Source organism: Hyperolius riggenbachi, chromosome 8 (genome assembly GCF_040937935.1).
Source record: "Hyperolius riggenbachi isolate aHypRig1 chromosome 8, aHypRig1.pri, whole genome shotgun sequence".
Lineage (NCBI taxonomy): Eukaryota > Metazoa > Chordata > Amphibia > Anura > Hyperoliidae > Hyperolius > Hyperolius riggenbachi.
In genome coordinates this window covers 23,288,667-23,304,702 of record NC_090653.1, presented here as the reverse complement: position 1 = coordinate 23,304,702, position 16,036 = coordinate 23,288,667, and the positions used below count along the sequence as shown (strand labels likewise).

The following is a 16,036-nucleotide window of genomic DNA, read 5'->3' as shown; positions in this document are numbered from 1 at the left end:
GCCGAATTTGCCCATGTCTGCTTTAGCCTGTCTAATTCCCCCTCATCTGATCTCTTTCTAAATACACACAGGGTGCATTTCTCAATGTCTTCCTTATGTCCTGTGCAAGAGTTCAGGTCCACTTCAAAAGGAAATAAATATAGCAGCCTCCATATGTTTCTCGCTTCATGTTCCTTTTAAGCGAACATTCCGCAGAGATCACCTGACAGGACTAAAGATGTTGCCACCTTTCAGAATGTAAATCAGGGAGAGGAAAGATTTTACAACGGGCAAACACTGAGTAAATAATTAATACATGAATATTGTAAAAAAGTAAATAAGCAGTTTTATTCATTATGCTATTTTGACAACCGCTCCTCTGTAAAGCGGACCTGAATTCAGAACTTCCTCTCTGCTCTTAAAGATGAGCAGCAGCATAATAACCTTTAAAGAAAAACAATTCTTTGTTACAGCTGATATAAATCCTGCAATAAATCTGCAGTGTGTCTACTTCCTGCTTTCATGGAAGCAGACATATTATTAGCATCCTGTGTTTATTAATTAGCTTCTCTGCTGTGGCAGGCAGCTGCTAAAGCTGAGGGATCCAATGACAATTTGTGATTATTCAAAGACGAAGGGGAATTAAGCCCCCTCTACACCATGCAATTCCGCATGCGATCGATCGGATTCAATTGGCTCGATTAAATCCGACATGTCGATCGGTAGTGTGGTCGATTTTGCATAGTTATCAATGCAAAATCCACCACACTACCGATCGAATGATCGGACATGTCGGATTTAATCGATCTAACCGAATTCAATCGATCGCACGCAGAATTGCATGGTGAAGAGGGGGCTTTAGACAGGCTAAACTCTCTAAATACACACAGGGTGGATTTCTCTCTGTTTTCCATCTGTCCTGTGCAGTAGTACAGGTCCACTTGGAATAGTTTCCATCTTGGCCCCGCCTTAGTCACTGGGGCCTCCAGTATTACAGCCAGCCGGTATCTGCAGGGAAAGGTCACAGCTCTTGTTAATGATTAATGTCGGGAGGCTTCCGGATATTGTGGGCAATAAATTGGCTCTGTGAAAGTCAGGCAAGCGTGGAAGGTCAGATATTGATAAGACGGGCTGTTTCTGCCTTATATGTAGAGGACTAAGCCTGTATTGTTCTCTATCTCCTGTGACTGTGCTGTCATATGTGTAACTATATAGTTATATCTACTTACAGGGCGTGACCTGTATTGTTATGTATCTGCAGGGCTGTGTCTAGTCTGATATATATACTGTACATGTATATATAGATGCCTATGACTGTGTTGGTTTATATATATCATGTCTATTGCAGAATTAGCTTGGTGTCAGTCTGTCTATGAACGCCCTGTTTGGTTACCTTCAGTCTAGATTTGGTCCAACTCAGGGGTGTAACCATAACGCCTGCAACTGCAGGGGGGCCTGGGGTCTGCCCCTCCTCCCTCTCCCCACCCGTATGCAGAGTAGCGCAGGGAGCAGTGTAATAATTACCGTATTTTTCGGCCTATAAGACGCACTTTTTCTTCCCCCAAAATGGGGGGGTGGGGGGTTCATTGCGTCTTCTATGCCACATACAGGGAGTCCCCCAACTCAAACATGCTGAAACCAGTGCAGGATATTTGGGCGCAGCAGCGCAGGAGATTTGGGTGCAGCCGGCGCCACCATAGGCCGTAATAGGAACTACGGCTATCGCAGGCACAGCGAGTAACTTCAGCGCCGTCAGAAGACGGACCTGAAGTTGCTTTTAAAACATAATTCGGCGTGCCCATGCGGGGGATGGTCTGTATGTATGTGTGTGCGCGTGTGTATGCATTTTCTCTTAATTGGCTGGCTGCACTTGCCTGGGAGGTTGGTGAAAAGGAGGATACTTACCTCAGGTGGGAGAAGCTTCTAGATACTAATGAGGCTTCCCCATCCTTAGCACCCCCGACTCAGCGCTGTCCCTCTGGCAGATCGCGCAGGCGCACACTCACAGCTTCCACTGCTGGGACTCCTGAAACAGTGTGCATCTCACACGGGCGCAGTAGCTGCTTGGCGCTATACTGCGCAGGCACAGACCGCTCACGAGTAGAGCAGACCCGATTAGCCTCGGCTATTTCCGCTGGTGCTGTGTGGGAAGCAGCTACTGCGCCTGCGCGAGGAGCACAGATGTCAATATTGTGGTGGCCGTTTCTTTGGGGGGAGCCAGCTCTGGATCAGAGCTGCTGGGAAGGATGGAGAAGCCCAATAAGGATCCAGAGGCTTCCCCCTCCCGAGGTACATACCCCCGAGGGGCAGCTTTTTCCCCTATAGGTTTTAAGTTGGGTGTAGTACCACGGGTACGCTGAGTTGGGGGGGGAGGGGGGTGCAGACTAAAAGGAGAGACAGGCTGGAGGTCATGGCAGGATGCAGGCAAAGGTGAGGTCAGGATCCAGGCAGTGGTCAGTCACTGGAGCAGAAGATCAAGAGTAGTTAAATAGGCCAAGATCACTACAGTTATTAAAGGGAACCTAAACTGAGAAGGATATGGATTTTTCCTTTTAAAATAATACCAGTTGCCTGGCAGTCCTGCTGATCCTGTGTCTTTAATACTTTTAGCCACAGCCCCTGAACAAGCATGCAGATTAGGTGCTCTGACTGAAGTCAGACTGGATTAGCTGCATGCTTGTTTCAGGTGTGTGATTCAGCCACTACTACAGCCAGAGAGATCAGCAGGACTGCCGGGCAACTGGTATTGTGTAAAAGGAAACATCCACATCCCTTTCAGTTAAGATTCCCTTTAACCCTATCTCCTCCATACATCGCCTCTTTAATTTCCAAATACCAACCCAACTGCAACCTCTGCTCTACACACAACCTTCTTCTGTCCCCTACTAGGTTCCTCTCTTCTTGTTTGTGTATACAAGACTTTTCCCAAGCTTCTTTCCTCCTCTAGAATTCTCTTCCAAAACACATTTGTCACTCTCCAACCCTTAAATCCTTTTAGTGCATGCAAATGCTGAAACGCTGACCAATTCCTTCAGCCACTAGCTTACAGCAAGTGTCCAGGAGCACCACTCAAGGCTTCCAACCACAAAGTATGTGTGCCTAGATCCTCACCCCGGTACCCAGGGGGTCACAGTATAAGTATCACACGAAGGACCGGCACCACAGGATGTATACATAGCTCTTAAGTTTTAATAAGTGAAAGCATGATAAGCAGTGTGGTCCTTCGTGTGATACTTCAGCCACTAGCTAAGCTCCACTACTTGCAGAATCCATATCTATAGATTACTCGCTGCATGACCTCATTTCCTCTCTATGGCTCTAAATTGTAAGATGACAGGGGCAGAGTTCTCTCCCTTATTGTTTCTTGTAATTGTAGTATTTTTGCTATACACTGTCCAATTTGGTTATAGTCACATTTAGGTTGTTTACCAGCTCTTTATTCTCCACCCATGTTTGTATCTTACTTTGTACACCTCCGTGTTTGATGGCTCAATATAAACGACTGCTGCTGCTGCTGCTACTACTACTACTACTCTTGAAAAAAATTGCCTCTCTTTGACCGTCACTCCTTTCCTTTAATTTGAATTAATTGTCTTTCTTACAGGAGGCGCTATCTCTGGCCAGCGAGAACGCATAAATTCCCTGAACCGCTCGCCAGCTCCGGACCAGAACCTTCAGTGCTTTTCGGGGCATCTCAGAACCTTCCAGATAAAACCCAAACAGCTTTGCGCCTGAACTCTTAATCGTGTACATGCAGCAAGATGCCCCGCCCCTGCGGTACCCCCTATGTTCCTCGGGGGTGGAGTCCTGGTGATCACGAAGACACATCTGTGCCAAAATGGACTATTAGATGACAAGAAAACATATGCCAATTGCCAAGAGGCCTTTATTTGGGATATTTATAGTGCTTTACAGATAACTTATGGATCAGGACTTTTGTGTATCCTCGTCTATCCCCTTCCCAGTCTAAAAAGTGTGATTTACCTGTACCTGTACTCCTGCTTAATAATCAGAACACAGCGCAGTCTTAACTAACTGAAATCCAGAATATGTACGTAAAAACTGTGATGAGCCAATCCGTTCCTTGCAAATCAGATCAGTCACTATCTAAACCTTGTAAAATGTCCATGAGATTCTTTACTGGCCATACACACATCAATCCAGTGGAGCAACCTTTGGTCAATATTTTCAGCACCACTTGTGGTGTGGCGTTAGGGCCAAACTGTTGGCACTCAATGATGACCTCATATATATACAGTATATATATATGCATATATATTGCCATAGATTGTGCCATCTGATTGCTGCATGTATCTCATGAATAAAAAGGAGACAAAACTGAATCATCCTAGCGATTGTACCCTTGCAGCTCTCAGCTTTTACCAAGCTTTTGCTTGGAAAAACAAAGAGAAATCGAGAGCCCGATATGGTGTAGTATTGTTAAGTTGGTTGTGGTTAAAAGCAAAATATTTTAGATATACTCACAAACATGGGTTACCCATAGGCAACCACTTCAAGTGCAGGTGGGGAGTATTAGAACCTGACCCCACTCAGGTTTTTAAGATGTCGCTCTCTGTAGATAGGAAACGGGGTAGCACCCCTCCACCGGGGGTGGACTCAAGATTTCAGCAAGGCTTGGTGTACAGAGGCGCCAGAGTAGAATAAAAACGTTTAAAAACCGTCTAAAAGAGGGGGATGTTCAGGTGGACTTACCTCCCTCAAAAATATAAAACTCAATTGAGTCACAATATATCAATACAAAAATGTTTATTGAACTCCACTTAGTGCAACGCGTTTCGCAGGTGTGGTCTTGCTTCATCAGGCAAACAGGAGTATAACTCAATGGGTCTAGATGCAGAAGTGAGCGCCAAGCTTTTGTCTTTCGAGATAGCGTTTTGCCTAAACACAGTGTTTCTCTGGATATGCCTAACCTGAACAATGACCTATGTCAGTGGTCTGCAAACTTGGCTCTCCAGCTGTTAAGGAACTACAAGTCCCACAATGCATTTGCCTTTATGAGTCATGACTGTGGCTGTCAGACTCCTGCAATGCATTGTGGGACTTGTAGTTCCTTAATAGCTGGAGAGCAAAGTTTGCAGATCACTGACCTATGTAACCTGTCCTACTATGGCATTCATGAGAGTCACTGGAAATGGTTGGACAGTTACATAGCAGGGCTGGGTTTGGGGAAAGGCGGTACAGGCCCTGGTCTAGGGCGCTAACATTATTGGGGGCAGCAGGTAAAGCCTCCAGTTGTATTTGTTAACTAAACTAATTTTCCTTGTAAACCATCGTAAAATAATTTTCCCTTTTCACCAGAATGTGTTACAATGTCACTTAATTCACACAGAGGTCTATCAACTATCTAAATCTGTTGAAGACCCTCTTTGGGGGAAAATTGCTGGGGAAATATTGATGCTTTTCACCACCCCTTGTTTATAAAAGTTTTGGTCACTTGACCAGCCTTTCATAAAAGATCAGCGATTTCCCCGTTACTGTAAATTCTATTTATTGATGGAAGGTATTTATAAAATGTTGATCCACTAAAAGATCGCTTTTTTATAATCGCTAAATCGTTTCACACTTTAAAAATAGAGAACTCTGTAGGGCACCTTTTTATGTCAAAGACCTGTCCACCATTCCACTATCACGACTCCTCCACACCACACAACGCCAAAAACCTGGGAACTGGGGCCAGGACCCTCATTGAGTCCTATGAGTTGCCTCAGATAACCGTTTCCCCCTGGTGGACGGTAAGGGTACGCCCATAGAGTGGGACCTGCACTGCATGCTGGGAGTGGGGGGGATGTATCAGTGCCATACATGAATATTTTCTTGCACAAATATGTTGTTATGTGAATTTTGTACCTATACAAGCACTCCATTATTAAGAAGTACTAAATGTGAGGTTTTACATGAAGGTGTACTGCCTTCGTCACATTTGGGGTGGCAACTTTGAAAGAGTTTGGAGTCAAGTTGACCTCTAATGTTCTGGAGTTTAAAATATAACTGAACTTTTCTTCATCTGATTGAACAAGTGTGGATTGAACTGAACTCGCATTCTGTTCACCTTTCCCGTAAAAAGGGTTCCTCAAGTCTCTGCTTATTAAGTTGAACATTCACCTTTGCCAATATTTAAGGGTTATTGTTGATAAACTGGGTGCTTAAAATTCCCGTGGGGGTGATTTCAGAGAGGGGCTGAAAGCAGAGGCGATCGTATTCTGCCAGATGTCCTCCAAGAGGATTCTGGGAAAACCGTAGTCATTCACTGAAGGAATCCGATACGGATGATTGCTCTGGTTGCCATCATTAGTTTGTCTCTTGACCCATCCATTAGAGATCTGACTGGTTGACATAATAATATTTTTAAGACGCTTGACAGACCAATATGAACGGTTTGGCCCAGATGGCGGCCTTTCAAGGTATAAGATTATAGATTATATTTCGTAATTGGTGCCAACTACCAAATCTCTTGATCTTGAGTTGGGCTTGGCACACCGAGGTCTTGGCACCTATCCTGAGACAGTTTCGGCTGGTGCAGAGTAGACCTTTTTGCAATCGGCTCTTATGGAATCTTTATGATGGAATTCATTCCTTGCCAGACATTCCAGTTTTAGCAGCAAGTTAAAGATTTCACCAGTTTCTGGCGTATGGACTGATTATAACAAAACCGTAGCAATCCTCTCCAAACTTCTCAGTTTCGGTGGCCACATTTGATCTGTCATTCCTGGACTTTTAGGACGGTCCAATATTTTATGCGTTGGCTTTTCCGAACAGTTACCATCAGCGAGGAGTCTCGATGGCCAATGTAAGATTTTTAGGCTCTCCTAGAGCTTTTTTAACCCAAAAATTCAAGTGTTTCAGGTTAGGATAAGGACTGTAGGTTTGTTCTTAACCAGAATCAGTTTGTAAGTCAGAACACTGTGTCTCCAGTGTCATCTGTGCCACATTTAGCCCTCTGTGACTCTGGTGTCCCCTTGTGACTTTACTATGGCCCTATTGTCCCCCTGTGACTCCACTGCCTCCTGTGCCTCCTTATCCCTCCCATGCCCCCGTCAGGATAGGGCATTTGTATCTTGAATGTTCATAAGTCGAGGACTGCTTGTAACACTTTTTGTGCTTTCTCGTCCAAAATGGCACCACATGGAAAACCAAAACCATTAGAGAGGAACCGATTGGCTCCCTCCTCACCTGCTCAAGCTTACAGAATAAGCCCCTCTGATTTTAATCAAGCAGCCTCTCTCTCCCCCTCTAGCGAGCTTCCAGCTGATCTACAAAAGGCAGAGATGAAATATTCTTTAAAGAGGAACTGTAACATAAAAATATCCCCTGGGGGGTACTCACCTCGGGTGGGGGAAGCCTCCGGATCCTAATGAGGCTTCCCACGCCGTCCTCCATCCGTCAGGGGTCTCGCTGCAGCCCTCCGTGGAGTCCGGGCAGCGGTGACGTCATTATTTACCTTCCTGGCTCCTGCGCAGGCGCTCTGACGGCTGTCGGCTCCGAACTACACGGAAATACCCGATCGCCGTCGGGTCCGCTCTACTGCGCAGGCGCAAGTTTCCTGCGCCTGCGCAGTAGAGCGGACCCGAATGAGATCGGGTATTTCCGTGTAGTTCGGAATGGAAAGCCGCCACAGCGCCCCCGCTGGAGCCAGCAAAGGTAAATATTGAAATGACAGTCGGCACAGTCGCCGGCTGTTCGGAGGGCTGCGGAGAGACCCCCGTGGGACAGAGGACGGCGTGGGAAGCCTCATTAGGATCCGGAGGCTTCCCCCACCCGAGGTGAGTACCCCCCAGGGGATCTTTTGAATGTTACAGAGTCTCTTTAAAGTAAATTAAGCAAGATAGCTTCCGCTAAACATTCCCATTTCGTGGATCGTCTTAATATTTCAGAACTCTGCAATGTCTTTCCTGCACGATGGGAGAATTGTGAACGTCGCACAATGGGGTTGTTGTGCAAAATATTTGCCCTCACAATCTCTAAGCTAACATAGGCGAAATTGCACCACCCTTAACTAGAGCATTGGCGCCACCTGCAGGCAGCCAGACTGTACTGACCAATTTAACATTTATTGTTTTTATTTTTTTTTATTACCTTATTTTTTTCTTCCTCTTAACAGGTTAAAGAAATCAGCTAAATTAATTTTATATGACTTTTAAACATTCGTTTTGATTCTTGCTTTAGCAACGTTTTTCATAAATAATTCTTCTGAATACATTATCGGGCTGACCAATAGGGCACCTGGGCCAACAAAAGTGACCTCCGCAACAGCCAATCAGATTGCAGCTGTGTTGTAAAAGCAGACATGTAATTGGCTGCTGTGGACAGGAGATTTAGGGCCCGTTTCCACTTGTGCGGTGCGAATCGCCGCGGTTAAAATTCGCATGCGGATGCGAATTTCTCATGCGGCTGTATGCGAATTTTCGTGCGAATTCGCATGAAAATTCGCATGCCAAAGCCGCAGGCGATTTCCCTATTAAATACATTAGCGGCGATTCGCATGCATTCCACACGCAGGCGAATTCTGAGGGCTCTGCCGTGCAGAAAAATCCTGCACAGAAAAACGCTCAGGAAAACTGACAAGTGGAAACAGGCACATCCACTTGTATTGGCTGTGCGAATCTGCATGCAGGAAACGCATGCAGATTCGCGATAGTGGAAACGGGCCCTTAAAGTACTTTCTCTGGTTTCCCCAATGGAGCCCATAAACGGTACAATATTTTCCTCAGATGTAATCGTTCAATCAGATTTGCGGGATTGTAAGTAATCGGAAGGTAAATATCGATTGTTCGCATAAATGGGTCGATTAGGGCACTTTTCTCTCTTCAGATACGACCGAAAAAATCCAACATTCCGATCGTCAAAATTCTGTATTCCGATCGACCATAGAATCACTTCACAACAATTTTCTCCACATTTTTTCTTGTACAATTAGATCGTAAAGATCTGAACAAATCATTGCAACTGAGCAAAATATTGTACCATTAATGGTCACCTTAAGCTAGTCCGGTACGATTGGCCAATTCCTGGTTGTAACGTTTGCCACGCACTATACAATCTGATTGTAATATTAATCCAATCCAACCACATCTATATAGTGTAAAGGTCTTTCTAAACAACATGTATTCAAATGACATGCAATATATTTGTCCTCCTATACTGCATAGATGATAATAAGATTGTACAATCAGATTGTATCCTGTATGGCCGGGCCTTGCTCCTCTTCCGTGGGGCTGTGATCCTTATATCACTAACGCATTCCGAGTTGTGTACTGACTTCCTGAATAGAGATCAGTCTTAAGAATATAAAGTTTAATTTTTGCAAATACCCAATAAAATGAAGTGAAATAATCAGATTTTGTCTGCGTCTGTTTTTTTATATTAAATGTAACGGTTCGGTTTTGCTTTGTGTTTTCTGACCCGTTTTCTCTGTACTTGCTCTTGTCCTAGTTCAGGCCTTCATCACATCATGGCTGGACTATTACAATGCCCTCTATACAGGCCTTCCAAATAAAGACCTGCACCATCTGCAGCTAGTACAGAATGCTGCCGCAAGACCGGCCGGCATTGCCACATACAGGGCCAGTTCTAGAGTTTTCGCTGCCTGAGGCAAACTTGTGCGAATGCGCCTCCCCCAATTGGAATGATCATACAGCACCCAACAATTTGCACCCCCAAAAAACACCCCCAGTATAGATAGGTAGCCAGTTATAGGTGCCCCCACTGTTTGTAGCTAGGTATAGTTGCCCCTAGTATAGGTTAGCCAGGTACAGTTGCCCCCAGTACAGGTTAGCCAGGTATAGTTGCCCCCAGTACAGGTTAGCCAGGTATAGTTGCCCCCAGTACAGGTTAGCCAGGTATAGTTGCCCCCAGTATAGGTTAGCCAGGTACAGTTGCCCCCAGTATAGGTTAGCCAGGTACAGTTGCCCCCAGTATAGGTTAGCCAGGTACAGTTGCCCCCAGTATAGGTTAGCCAGGTACAGTTGCCCCCAGTATAGGTTAGCCAGGTACAGTTGCCCCCAGTACAGGTTAGCCAGGTATAGTTGCCCCCAGTATAGGTTAGCCAGGTACAGTTGCCCCAGTATAGGTTAGCCAGGTACAGTTGTCCCCAGTATAGGTTGGCCAGGTACAGTTGCCCTGCAGTATAGGTTAGCCAGGTATACATGCCCCCAGTACAGGTTAGCCAGGTACAGTTGCCCTCAGTACAGGTTAGCCAGTTACAATTGCCCCAGTATAGGTTAGCCAGGTACAGTTGCCCCAGTATAGGTTAACCAGGTACAGTTGCCCCAGTATAGGTTAGCCAGGTAGTTGCCCCAGTATAGTTTAGCCAGGTACAGTTGCCCCCAGTATAGGTTGGCTAGGTACAGTTGCCCCCAGTATAGGTTGGCTAGGTACAGTTGCCCCCAGTATAGGTTGGTTAAGTACAGTTGCCCCCAGTATAGGTTGGCTAAGTACAGTTGCCCCCAGTAAAGGTTGGCCAGGTACAGTTGCCCCCAGTATAGGTTATCCAGGTACAGTTGCCCCCAGTATAGGTTAGCCAGGTACAGTTGCCCCTAGTATAGGTTGGCCAGGTACAGTTGCCCCCAGTATAGGTTGGCCAGGTACAGTTGCCCCCAGTATAGGTTAGCCAGGTACAGTTGCCCCCAGTATAGGTTGGCCAGGAACTCTATAACACTTCCTGTTTCTGCCTGGTGCCGCCCCCAGACTTCTGCCGCCTGAAGAAGTCGCCTCACTTGACATCATGGGCCTGGCCATATAACACCAATCCTTTGCTTACAGCACCGGATACCCATAAAATGGAGAATCCTTTTCAAAATTGGCATGCCGACATTCAAATCCCTACACAACCTCGGCCCCGGATACCTGAAGGATTTGCTGCAATTGCATCACACCTCCCACAACCGCGGATCAAAAGGACCCAATAACTTTACCCCAGAGTTCAACTGAAAACCAGTGGAAAAGATAGAAATTGGCAGTGCTCCTAATCAGGCTGCACCTGAAATGACTACCAACAGAGAGGCGTGCAGAGCCCCCTAGAGCAGGGGTCTCGAACTCAATTTACCTGGGGGCCGCAGGAGGCAAAGTCAGGATGAGGCTGGGCCGCATAGGGGATTTCACAAAAAAAGTCAATCAGGGGGGCAATCCGCCGGCATTTCCTGGAAGGGGCAGAGCTTTCAGCTTCAGCTCTGCCCCTCCTGACGTCAATCGCGGCGCATCGCCGCCTCTCCCCGCCCCTCTCTGTGAAGGAAGAGTTAGAGGGGCGGGCAGAGGCGGCGATGCGCCGCGATTGACGTCAGGAGGGGCAGAGCTGAAGCTGAAAGCTCTGCCCCTTCCAGGAAATGCCGGCGGATTGTCTCCTGGGCGATTTGGGGGCTCTGCAGCCCTCGTTTAGCGGCGTGGATGCGGTGGATTACTTGGGAGCACTGAAGCGAACTATAAGGAAGCTTTTGCCGGCGCGGGCCACAAAATATTGTATCGAGGGCCGCAAATGGCCCGCGGGCCGCGAGTTTGAGACCCCTGCCCTAGAGGCTAAATACACACCCTGTATTAAAAATAGAATTTACTTATGGCTAGCTGCATCCATGTGCTTTTTCAGTTTGCATTCCGTTTTAATCTGCGTTTAGGGATTAGTGCATAGTTTGCTTCTGTTTTGAATAGAAGCTGTGTATTTAGCCTGTAGTGGGCTCTGCCTGCCCGCCCGCCGGGACTGATAGGTAATTATTGCTGCAGTTTCACTTGCAGGGCCCCGGGGAGCAGAGCGGTAATGGTGTGTGTGGGGGGTAAGCTTTGCGCAGGGGGCTCCAACGCTACAGTTTTCCCCAAACTGGCCCTGTGAAGGAGCTAAGGCCGGGTTCACACTACACCCCTTCTGCCGGTCATAGCGGATCCGTTGTACAATCCACTGTCTTCATACACAATCATTGGTGTCTGTTGTAACCAGTGATCGGAAGTACCGATATTCTTTTCCCATTTATTTTCAGGAACATGCCTTCAAAAATAATTTTGAAATATGTTTGAATTTTTGGGAGGTTTTTCCCTTAAAAAAAAGCATAATTCTCTGTTAGCTCACAACAACGCGGATACGCATCGTGGATGGTTTGTGATGCTGCCTGCGAAAGTGAAGGCGGAAGTAGAGTCAGAGAGAGACGGCGAAGTTGGGGAACTGCAAGCGCAGCAGGTTTTTTTTTTCTCTTGTATTCCTTGCATGTTCCTTTTTTCCATGAATGGTTTTATTTTCTTTTAGTTTTTTTAAACGCACATTTTCCATGCGTGTCTCACACACACAATCAGCTGACTGCCAGCAATAAGAATCCCGCACTGTGCGATATTCTGCTGTAGGTGGGAACCCCACCTGGAGGTGGACCAGCCCGTCGGTTATCATGGCTGTCATTTCCAGTGCCAATCTTCAAAGTCCAGGTGAGGCCTGGATGAAAGGACAAATAGGGCCGCACAGGAGGGGGGTCCCAGGTGGAGGAGGAGGGAAGAAGTATGGGCCCCTCCTCCCCACCGGTTGTCCAATGCAATCGCGGGGTCTGCTTCCCCATAGTTATGCCAGTGGTTGTAGAATGGGGGGACCGGGAGGGACCCCAAAGACAACAAATATGAAGATGTTCGGATGGAAGAGCTCTAGCCCAGCAAGGTTGTAAAAGTTTTGGAAAACTTCAGTTGTGCTTTAAAGCAAATCTGTAGTGGACATGGGTGTCTGCACGTTGGGCAACATGGCGCAGACGCCCCACCTCCCCAGCCGTCCCCGCTGCCTAAGTCCCAGCAGCCAGCCCTGCATCAGACCTCCGATCAGCCGGCGACCAGTGAGTTCGGGCGTTAGGACCTTGCGGACACCGCACTGATATGCGGAAGTGACATCACTTGCGCACATACAACACAGTGTCCACAGGGGTACCGTGCAGCCACTCTCACTGGTTGCCAGCTGATTCGGAGGTCTGACCTTGGCTGTTGGGACAATGGTGAGTGGGGGTCCCTGTCACTACCTAAACTGGGGTGGGGTCCCTGTCACTAAACATGGGGGTCCCTGTGTCGGAGGCGCTCACAACCTTATTCCTACTATAGTCCTATGCTACGTACACACATGCGACAACGATCGTTCGTTGTCAACGACGAACGATCTTTTAATTGACGAAAGAACGACCGAAGTAAAGTTAGTTGTAAAAAGTGTGTAACGATCACATCGTTAGAACGAACGTTACACCACGTAAAAGCACTTAATGCGCCTGCGCATAAAATTGTAAAGTTCCTTGGAGAAAAAGAGAAATGCGCATGTCCAGCCTGGTACGAACGACCGTTTCCAACGATGTACCACTTTTGCTAACGATCGTCGGTGGTAAAAATCCGCCAAGACAGAACTTTGTTTTGTAGCGATTTGCCTCGTTCGTCGTTTGCCTTAATAGTCGTTGGTTCGTTTTTTGTAACGATCGTCGTTGGTAAAGATCGGGGAACGATCGTTACAAACGACTATAGTCGCATGTGTGTACGCACCTCTAGTCTAATGCCCCACCATTGCTAAGTTCACGTAAATTTGGCTCCACCCGTGACCACACCCACATCCTGATCCGTGGCCACGTCCATTTTTTTTGTGCAGTGCACTATTATTCCCATTTTTTGGCGCGGTGCACTATTATTCCCATTTTTTAGCGCACCGCACAACTTTCCCCCTGTATTCCCCTTGCTCCCCCCCCCCCTTTTTTTGCCACCCCTTGTAAAATTTTCTGCGGGCAGCCATGGTAGCAGATTAAAAGTCACGTGCCTATGTAGAGGGAAAGCTCTGGATCCTTACAGCGGGGTAAGTATGTAATATTCATTTGCGGCTGCATCATGTGTCTATTTTAAATCCTTTTACTTGGTTCAGGTCCCCTTTAAGTTGAGCTTTGTTTGTTGTTGAAGTAAAACTGAAAAAGAAATGTAGTATTTGGGAAGTGAGTGATTGTTTTGCTCAGTGGTGGGAAGATTTCTGCCTTTCCGGGAATCAGGTGGACGTGGAATGGGTCAGTTTGGTGTGAGCCGCTTGCTGGGTGACTCATGTTTTTACACAGAATCGGGAAGCGATCCTCGATCTGATGCAATCTTCCAAGTAACGCTCTTGCAGCCGCCACATCACCGCAGTGCATTGTGGGATGTCCAGAGAACTCTTCAGCCTGATCACAGCTGAGGGGCGGAGCACTGACCGTACTGTGCAGCACTGCTGAGAAGCACAGCCTGCGTACGTAAAGAGCAAATATGGACCCAGACAAGTAAAAAGGGTGCCGGTCATTTGAGCAGCACCAGGAGGGTCACTAGAAATCACTTTGCCCCCTGCAAAACTTTGGGTGCTCCCCCCCCCCCCCCCCCCCACTGTAAACTGAGAACCAGCTAGTTACTTCTGCTGCAAGATGGCAAGTTCTGGGCAGTCTGTACTTCAGAGAGAGAGAGGGAGGGAGAGAGAGAGCAGATTCCCCCGGCTGCATTTGATTGGTCCCTTTACAATCTGCATATTGTTGCATACAATTCACATTTTTTAAGAGTTGGCCAATATGGTGTCAATGTCGTGCAGTGTGGTTTGGCGGGAGAAAGGCTAATACGCGATATAGCCCTTTGGCGACCGCTTCCTGTCGATTGGCACTTGTGTGCTGAGTTGTATGGCCCTGCAGCGAGACCTTAAAGCTAATGAACCCCGTATTTAAAAAAAAAGAGGCAGATACTCACCTAAGGAGAGGGAAGGCTCAGTCCTAATGAGCCTTCCCTCTCCTCTCCTGGTGCCCCCGGTGCTGCGCTGGCTCCCCCCCCCCCCCGTTCACAACCCCCGCCGAGGGGGACTTCGGAAGTCTTCGGGAGCCAAGTCCTCCTGAAGACAGGCGGCGCACACGTGAATGCTTCATAGAGGGCGCGTGCGCAGTGTAGAGCGGGGGCAGTCTTCGGGAGCACTCGGGCTCCCGAAGCATCTCCAAAGCCTCCCTTCGGCCCAGAGACAGCTGTATTTGACCAAAACAGTCGAATACCGCTACGGGGAGCCAGCGCAACAATGGGGACCGGGAGAGGAGAGGGAGTGCTCTATGGGACCCAGAGCCTCCCTCTCCTTAGGTGAGTATGGCCTAGTGCACACCAAGCGGTTTTTGGAGCGATCCGCCGGCCGCATCCGCCTGGAAAAACGCTTGGCTAATATATTGCAATGGGATGGTGCACACCGGCGGTTTGAGGTTTTTGCCAAGCCGCAAACGCGCCTCCTGCTGCGCGTTTGCGGTTTTCAGAAGCGTTTCATCCTCAATGTAAAGTATAGGAAAAACGCAAACTGCTCAGAAAAACGCTACTTCAGAGCGGTTTGCCAGGCATTTTTGTTACAGTAGCTGTTCAGTAACAGCTTTTACTGTAACAATATATGTAATCTGCTACACAAAAACGCACCCAAAACCACTAGGTATGTTTAGAAAACCTCTCTAAACATGCCTAGAAACGCTCTGAAATCAGCTCCCAAAACCGCTAGCGTATTGCGGATCTGCTAGCGGTTTTGGTATGCACTGGGCCTATCTGACTTTAAAAAAAAAAAAAACTGGTTCCCATTAGCTTTAAAGATGCAGTGGCCTAATTTGTAAAAAATGGCCTGGTCATTAGGGGAGTTTAATACTGTGGTTCTTAAAGGTCAGCCGAAGCGAAAATAAACGAATGAAATAAACGATTGTATCTATCTTCCTTCTCCTAAAAAATGACTTTTTAAGATATTCCACAGTTTTATTTTATGTTTAAATCTACTTTTTAAGTTTTAACTGTTTTCTTGTTTTTGCTCAATGACACATTCATTGAAATATGCCAGAGCTAAAATCTATGAACTATTGACCCTTTTTATCTCTTTCCTGCTCTCAGAAGCCCTATTCTGCTAGGAAAGTGTTTTACAGTTGGAATTCCATATCAGTGAGGGTCACACTGTAGTCACTTCCTGTCTGAGGGCTCGTTCCCACTATCGCGAATCTGCATGCGTCCAACGCATGCAGATCCGCACATGTAATGCAAGTGGATGGGCCTGTTTCCACTGTAGCGTTGTTGAGGTGCGTTTTTTTCAGCGGTAAAAAAA

At 47.1% G+C, this 16,036-nt stretch overlaps 1 protein-coding gene and 1 long non-coding RNA gene across 5 annotated transcripts in view; one reads left to right on the top strand and one right to left on the bottom strand.

The window, feature by feature from the left end:
- The window catches only part of SH3BGRL (SH3 domain binding glutamate rich protein like), a 52,876-nt gene extending 48,978 nt beyond the window's left edge, over positions 1-3,898 (top strand). The window contains exon 4 of the mRNA XM_068250058.1: positions 3,584-3,898. Within this exon, the coding sequence (XP_068106159.1) occupies positions 3,584-3,616 (33 nt within the window). The 3' untranslated portion in view covers positions 3,617-3,898. The remainder of the gene's footprint in view (positions 1-3,583) is intronic.
- Positions 1-16,036, bottom strand: part of LOC137528648 (uncharacterized) — a 211,431-nt gene that overhangs the window by 9,398 nt on the left and 185,997 nt on the right. The window lies entirely within an intron of this gene.